The 7,468-nt window shown below is 59.2% G+C and overlaps 1 protein-coding gene across 1 annotated transcript in view; it reads right to left on the reverse strand.

Moving 5' to 3' along the window:
- Positions 1–2,983: 2,983 nt before the first annotated feature.
- Positions 2,984–7,468, reverse strand: part of RIPK4 (receptor interacting serine/threonine kinase 4) — a 21,025-nt gene continuing 16,540 nt past the window's right edge. The window contains exons 9-10 of the mRNA XM_029940618.1: positions 3,562–3,763; positions 2,984–3,255 (exon numbers count right to left, since the gene is read on the reverse strand). Coding sequence (XP_029796478.1) covers positions 2,984–3,255; positions 3,562–3,763 — 474 coding nt within the window. The remainder of the gene's footprint in view (positions 3,256–3,561; positions 3,764–7,468) is intronic.

The following is a 7,468-nucleotide window of genomic DNA, read 5'->3' on the forward strand; positions in this document are numbered from 1 at the left end:
TGCTTGTACTCCTTCAGGTTCGGGCTGTCGCAGGACTCGCTTCTGTTAGGTTTTTATTCACTTTATTCTGTCTGGAGAGCAGGGGGAGGGACGGAGAGAGAGAGGGAGACAATCCCAAGCAGGCTCTCCACTATCGGCGCGGGGCTCGAACTCGTGAACTGTGAGATCATGACCCGAGCCAAAGTTGGACGCTTAACCGACTGAGTCCCCCAGGCACCCCTGCAACTCTTCTGAGCTCTGTGCCACCAATCGTGTGTCACAGTCATAAAACTTCAGACCAGCTCACTGTTCAGGCATCACGACTTGACCAAGGGCACCGGGTCAGGAAGGGCAGGGCCAGGCTACAGCCTCCCGCCACGGCCACCGGAACGATAAAGGTCCCCGTGCAAGGAAATGGCAGGTGTGTCTTACTGGCCATTGTAGGTGGGACGGCACCCACCGCGCTGTCAGAGGCGAGGCCCCATGGCCTTCCACCCCCCCGGGCCACGTGAGGGAGCGGGCTTGCCCACACGCCCAGGCAGCCAGAGGAGCCCAGGGCAGGGCCTGAGCCTATGTCCCAAAGGCCTCTGCTTCCTGGGGAGGCTAATCCGGAGTCGGGAGTCGGGGTGGAGGAAGGAGGGCAGGAGGAACGGGCTCTTTAGGGAAGTCCCGCCCAGTTACTCAGCAGCAAGTAAACACCGGTTATGCCCACTCGGGGCTAAAGGGACAAGAAGGAAAGTTCTCTGGTGACGCCGCCCTGCCGAGAAGCCACCGTGAGCTTGGGGCTTATCTGCATGAGAGCGAAAGGCTGTGAGGATTAATCACGAAGTCAGGCGCCAGCTCTAAGTCGGTGGGGTGGGCCTCGGGGTGCAGGCAGTTGCCCTAAAACGTGAAAGCAGACCCCCTTGAGTCCGGTGCCTCGGGACCCCGCAGACAGAAGGCCCTGGCGTCGGGGTGCAGAGCTGGCCCACCGCAGCCCCTCACCCCCGCAGGCGGCCGCGGTCCCGTCTGGTCACTCTCTTCCAGCGCTTGTCCATCACATGCTTAGTCCACCATCGGCTCACTCTTCCTGTTTGATATTTTGGGCATTGACTTCCGACGGTGGCAGACGGTGTTTGCAGCAACCGCGCCCACGCCCACAGCCGCTCGGTGAGTCCTGTTGCGATCACGAAATCACACCTTGCCTGTAAGCATCTCTATGATGGTCAATTATGATTCGATCCACCCCTGGCTTGTGGGGACTGAGATGGGAACTTTCCCACCACAGAGCTAGGGAGGCTGTATGACGTGTGATTAGTAAACATACCAGGAAGAAAAGGGAGCAACATCTCCAGAGGCTCCTAGAGACAGAAAGACCAGCAGCATCTCATACCAGGGGGCGCAGGCTGAGCGTCTCAGGGCCGGAGGTAAGGCCTGGCCCATGGCCACACGTGACACCCTCAAAGGGCCCCTGAAGAAACACACCCACCTACCCACCTGAGCAAAGGTATATCTGTCTCAGCATGTGCCCCGGATGGAACAGAAATTCCCCTTGAGAATTTTGTCTTTTGGGGCTGTCCCTTTCCCAGCCTGATGACCTTGAGCCTTACAAACATGAATCTCTCAGCGAGAACACGTCCTCAGCCAAGGCACAAACGATTCCCATGGGCACGGCCCTGCCGAAGATGAGCTCGAAATCCCAAATTATGACACACAATCTACCAGCAGGCCTGATAAACAGGGAAGTGAGATTCCTGAGACCCTCAGACAATAAGATGATCAGATAATGGCTTTAAGTAAACACATTAAAATGATTTGGCTGATTTGGCAAAGAATGAAGTGTAACTCTTAGCATATGAAACACAGGGAGTGAAAGCAAAATGCCGGTGGATAGGCTAACTACAGATTATACGCAGTCTCCTTATCAGGAAGTCAGCTCCGCTCTGCAGCTAGAAGGTTCCGATCCCATGGAGGAATGGGCAGTGCCGAACAGTGCAGGGGGAGGGGGTTGGAACTTGGGCGGGACACCGACGCTTAAAAGAGAAAGTTCAAGCACTGGACTCGGAATGTTTTCCCCGGGGACTGCAGGGCAGCCTCTGAACCCCCCCCCTGCCGTTCCAGGGCACCACGGGCACCGTGTGTGCTGACCCACCAGGGATGCTCTGTGCACCTGCTGGCCCCTCCCCCTGACCGCCGTGTCCTGTAGCTTGGGGTGTTTCCTTCTCTAAGTCCCCGGCCTTCCTGTACCGGGCTGCTGGAGTGATTCTGACCCTCCTTCCTGAAAAGGCTTCTCCACCACTTTTATAAACTTTCAATTTCTGTTCTCTAAATGTTTGTGCACCCAGGCACACACTCTCGTCCTGCCTTCCTGTTTTCTCTCTGAAATAATTGTAGATTTTACGAACTTTTCTCCTGATCTATGCTTTGTCTCCATTTTCGTCCCCGCCCCGCCCCGCCCCGCCCGGCTGGTGGGTGGTGTCCGCCGTCCAGTGAGGGGCAGTCTGCGTCTAGTGGGCTCCCTGCTTATTTTTCCAGACGTGGGGTAGTAACCAATGTTCGGAGGCCCTGTGTGCACAGGGGGGCTGATGCATCTGGACCGGTATCTGGGGAACGATGGGGGCGGGGCCTCTGCAGGATGAGGGGGCGGGGCCTCTGCCCATCTGGGCTGGAAGGTTCCTCCCACCCGCAGCAGCGGGCCTGACAGAGGGGTGAGGGCTGCAGAGCCAGCTGGCCGGTCCTCCCCTTCGTGGAACCCCCTGATTTCCTCCACGGAGCCCCTTCCCCGGCCCCACTCCGCATGCGCCAGACTCATCGGGTCCAGGCACATCCAAATTCAAGCCGGTCCTGTCTTTGGAGTGGGGCAGGGAGAGAGCCCCAGCGGTGCAGGGCAGGGCGGGGAGAGGCCTGGCCTAACTGCTCCCAGAGAGGCGGCCAGCAGCCCCCACCTCTGCCCCGGGCTTCTCTTCGCGCTTCAGAAGCTGCTGCCTTCACCCCGGAAGTTCCTGGCAGACCCGGCGTCATAAAGTCACTCCGTCCAGCGGCTATAGATTCCTACACGCTTGTTCTCAGGCTCAGGGCTCTCAGGCTCGGGGCTTAGCTCGTTGTGGACGGAGAAGGAAGAGGCCACAGCCCCCACAACCGGCGGCCGCATCCATGCCAGCTCCCGCGGGCAGCCCCCAGGCCCGTGGCCGTGCCGACAAGCTGGGATCCGCTTTGCCGGCCGGACCACGTGGCTCCTCTCCACGGACGCCCCCGGGTCTCCGGACCAAGGGAAACGCAGTGCGCCTTTCGCCAGGTCTGCGCAAGGGCGTGTTTCCAGGCTCCTGTCTGGAGATGCGCCTTCCCTCCGCCAGATGTGCGCCCCTCTCCACCCCACCCCTCCCCATCCACCCCTGGAAGACCAGCCCCCCGCTGGCCCCTGACCCCCCCTCTCTGAGCCCACAGAGCCAGGATGTGGGGGCACACCGTCCTCTGCCGCTCTGACATCATCCCGTGTCACTCGCCTCTCCTCCCCCCCAACCCCCGCCCCGACGGCAGGGATGGGGCCTCAGGGCCCTTGGCCCTCCCAAGGACCAAGCAGGGCAGCCCTCACGAGGCGAGTACCTCCTCCTCCTCCTCTTCTGGCTTCACTCCGGGAGGCACAGGAGAGGCAGAGGCGGAGGCCAGGCTGAGGGGATGAGGTGGACTTGGGGCACGCCACCCCTGCGGGGAAGACGCTCTCCTGGGGAGCTGGGCGGCCTTCCTTAAGGAGCAGGACTTTCACTGAGCGTGGCCTCTTTCCCACAGGCACCCCGAAAGACAGGTCCTGTGGTCACAGCCCAGGAGGGGGCTGCTGCCGCCACCCCTGTGGTCCGTCTTCTGTCCCCCCGACCCCGATCACAGTCCCCTGCAGGTGCCACCGATCCTGGCCTTCCTGGTGGCACCACGGAGCCAGGCAGTGAGGAGGACGGAAGACACCCATGGGGAGACCTCATTCTGTCCGGCTGTCACACAGGGACCACAGAGGCTTGCCAAAATGGCCAAGCTCCGCTCCACGCCGCGGGTCTGCCCGACTCCCTGGGGCAGCGCCACTTTGGGAGGAACCACACATGGCTAAATATTTATTCTCTGACCCGCACACACCCCTGCATGGGAACCAACAAGCAAGCGCATCCCCTGTCCAGCGGCCGGCTTGCTTTTGTGTCTCTTCCTAACCCATCACAGAGCCCGACACGGGGCTCGAACTAGTGAACAATGAGCTCCCGCCCTGAGCGGAAGTTGGACGCCAGCTGACTGAGCCGCCTGGTGCCCCAAGGCAAACTTTTTAAATATGGATTTTAGCACTTTCTATTAGCCAGGGAGACAAGTTAGGCTTCGTTAGTCTCTTCATCATCATGGCCCACAGCAGCTACCTCCCTAGAAGGCTCTGGAATGTTCTTTCTTTCCTGTGCTCAGCAGAGTGGCTCCCCTGAGCAAGGGGCCTGTTCCTACAAGCCTTTCCCTCTTATCCCGTGGCTTCCTCCCTTCAGCTGGGAGGGCGGTCTTGCAGGGACACTGTCCCCAGCCCGTGTCCCCTCAGCAGGGAACTTGGCTGGTGCTGAGATGCTGGCTCTCTGCCGCCGCTTCCAGGAAGTGCTCTGCGGCTGAAGATAACCCTCCTCTTCATCCCAGACGTGGTCTGGGGGGGTCCACTGAGCACTGGTGCCTGGGGTCCTTCTCCCACCTCTGATGCATCCAGCAGGTGGCCCCCAGACCGTCTGATGCACCTGCTGTGGCTTCAAAGCCATCGGGCAGTGACAGATGCTCTGTTGGGCTTCTAGCAACACGTTTCTGGAACATCTGGTACGCTTCTCACAGGGTTCTGAGAGGGGCGCTCGGGACCAGGGGGCCTACCATCTGTTTCCCCGAGAAAATGCGAAGGCACGCACCCCACCTGCTCCAAGTCACCCCCGGGCGGCTGCAGGTGTTCCAAGGACTCTCCACAGAGGGCCCCACGTGAGGACCCCTGGGGGCGTCACTTCCCTGCCTCTAGCCCACCTTTTTCAGCAGGAGCATCCTGCGAAGGAAGCTACCAATGCCATGTTCAGGGATGAGATCAACCAGTCTGGGACAGAACATTCTCTTCCCCTGGCAGCCACGATGGGCTTTAAGGTTGGTCACAGCCAGGCAGACGGGCCGCCATATTGCAAAAATCCCGAGACACCATGAACCATAAGATGCACCATTATCTTAAGCACCTCCAGAGGAGAAAATATGCTGCCAAGTTCACTTGTAAGATGCCATCAATCTCACAGCTGTTAACAGCTGAGGGGGGTGGGGGGCGGAAGAATATCTAAGAATCTGTGAGTGATGTTTACTTTGGGGTCTGGGAAAGGAAAACTATTGGGGAAAAAAGCTTTTCTGTTGAAATCCCTAAACCAAGATTGTTTACCGCCTGGAGGTTTCAGGTCATTTCCTGCCCAGTACTAAAGCCAACACTGAGGAAAGGTAACACTGTGAACACCTGGGTCCAACCATTCCTGACACTGAGTTTCAGGAGGTAGCACACTCTCTCTGCCGGTGTGGCCCACATCAGGGACGAGCACCATTTCTTGGAAAAGACTGGCCATCCGGTGCCTCCTTCACGTAGAAGCCGCTGGCGCCGGATCTCAGACGTGAGAGCACAGACACAGGAGACAGTCTAGGGCCCTCGCATGGCTGAGCATCCGGCACATGGCCGTGTGGGGGCGCTCTGAGCTCCTGACTTCACGTGATAATTGATAATAAAGGAAGGGAGGGAGGAGGGAAAGGGGAGGAAATCTTGTCCAGGTTTAACAGTCTAAGTTTCCAAGAACAGGGCCACCAAAGTGTAAGCTCAGGGGCAAGGATTCTCTCTTCTGGACGTCAGAGTCTGCGACGCCCGCTCCCTTCTGCTGCTTGTCAACAAGAGGCCAGGCAGCACCGCCCGCCCGCCCCACCCGCGCTTCTGAAAGCAGCAGCCAGCGCCCAGTGCAGGGAAATGCCGCCGGCAAACAGAGTCCCCGGAGAACAGGATTCAGGTTCGGTGACCTGGATACAGAGGGTGATTCGGCTAATCAGCGCGGGGGCAGGGCAGTCAAGTGGTAAACCTGGTGTTTGTTCCAGAAGCCCGTGTCCAACCTCTCTGTGGCCTCGGCTGTGTGTCTAGAAAGGAGATTCGCTGGCACTAAAGTCCCAGTGCACCGGAGCCTGGGGCCGCGTCCCTCACTTGGTGGGTGGGGGGCTGCGCACAGGAAGGGGGTGCACGCAGGAAGGGGGTGGGCAGAGGAAGAGAGCAGCACTCAGACCTGGGTCCTCCGTGCCCACTCTGTGGAGTGTGAACAGTGGCGGATCTGACCCTGAGGCTGGGGTTGAGACCTTTGCATCCACCACTTGCCAGGTGGTCCCAAGCCTGGATATCTTGGTCCGGAACAAGATGTTTGGTGCCATGTCCCCCCCCCCAACCCCCCCCACCCCCGTCCCCTGGTTTTGACATCATCCCAGACCGAGGGGGGATAGTGGGTGACCTTTAATGTCAGTGCAGGAGGGTGCTGCTCTGCGCCTGCTCCAGCCGGGGAGAGCCACTTCTCTTCTAGAACCTCCCACCTCCGCCTCCCAGAGCTGCTGAAGGAAGGCTGGCATGCCTCTCCGACGCTGCCCCGGGCCAGGGCCCAGGAGGGACTAACTGGAGGCGTCCTAAGGGACCCTCAGTCCCAGAGCAAGAGCGGAGCACGTGGAACCTAAGACTCACCTTTGTTTCCTTCCAGGAACAAAGGGGCAACTTTTTCTTAGAGCAGAGGGTCTACGAGAAGAGTGCACGCCGTCCTCACACCAGAAGATGCTCCTAGAAGAGAAAGTATGGGATCGGAGGGAAAAGCCCAAGTTTTCTGAGACGGGAAGAAGGAAAAGTGCAATGTTAAGCTCTCACTACCTCAAAACAGGAAGAGGAACGATGTGGGGGCCTACTGGGGAGAAAGACAAGTGAAGCCAACTCGCAGAGTCTTCAGAAGAAAAGGTCCCTTAAGTCCTGGCCCCTGGCGTGAAGCTGTTCAAAAGGAATCCTCGTGCTGTGGGGCCAGGAACGGGGCTGGTGCACCCGGAGCCCGAGGCTGAGGGGCCCCCAGCCAGCCCAGCCCGAGAGAAGGGAGACGGCCTGGCGGGCAGGCCGGTCACACACGCAGGAGCTGAGCAGATGTGCACGTTCATGACCGTGAGGACTAACCTCCTCGCCATCAGGGAAGGAGACACAAATATGGAGGAGCTGGAAGAAACCCTGGGGTGTTAGGTTGTCACTGAAGGCATCGATGTGAAATTATGCGTCTCAATAAGATACACGGATCCGGGGGCGCCTCGGGTGGTCGGGCGTCCAACGTCGGCTCAGGTCATGAACTGAGTTCGCGGGTTCAAATTCCACACTGGGCTCGCCGCTGGCAGCACAGAGCCCGCTTTAGATCCTGTGTCCCCCTCTCTGCCCCTCCCCCACTCATTCTCTCTCTCTCTCTCTCTCTCTCTCTCTCTCTCTCTCTCTCTCTCT

Source organism: Suricata suricatta, chromosome 5 (genome assembly GCF_006229205.1).
Source record: "Suricata suricatta isolate VVHF042 chromosome 5, meerkat_22Aug2017_6uvM2_HiC, whole genome shotgun sequence".
Classification (NCBI taxonomy): domain Eukaryota; kingdom Metazoa; phylum Chordata; class Mammalia; order Carnivora; family Herpestidae; genus Suricata; species Suricata suricatta.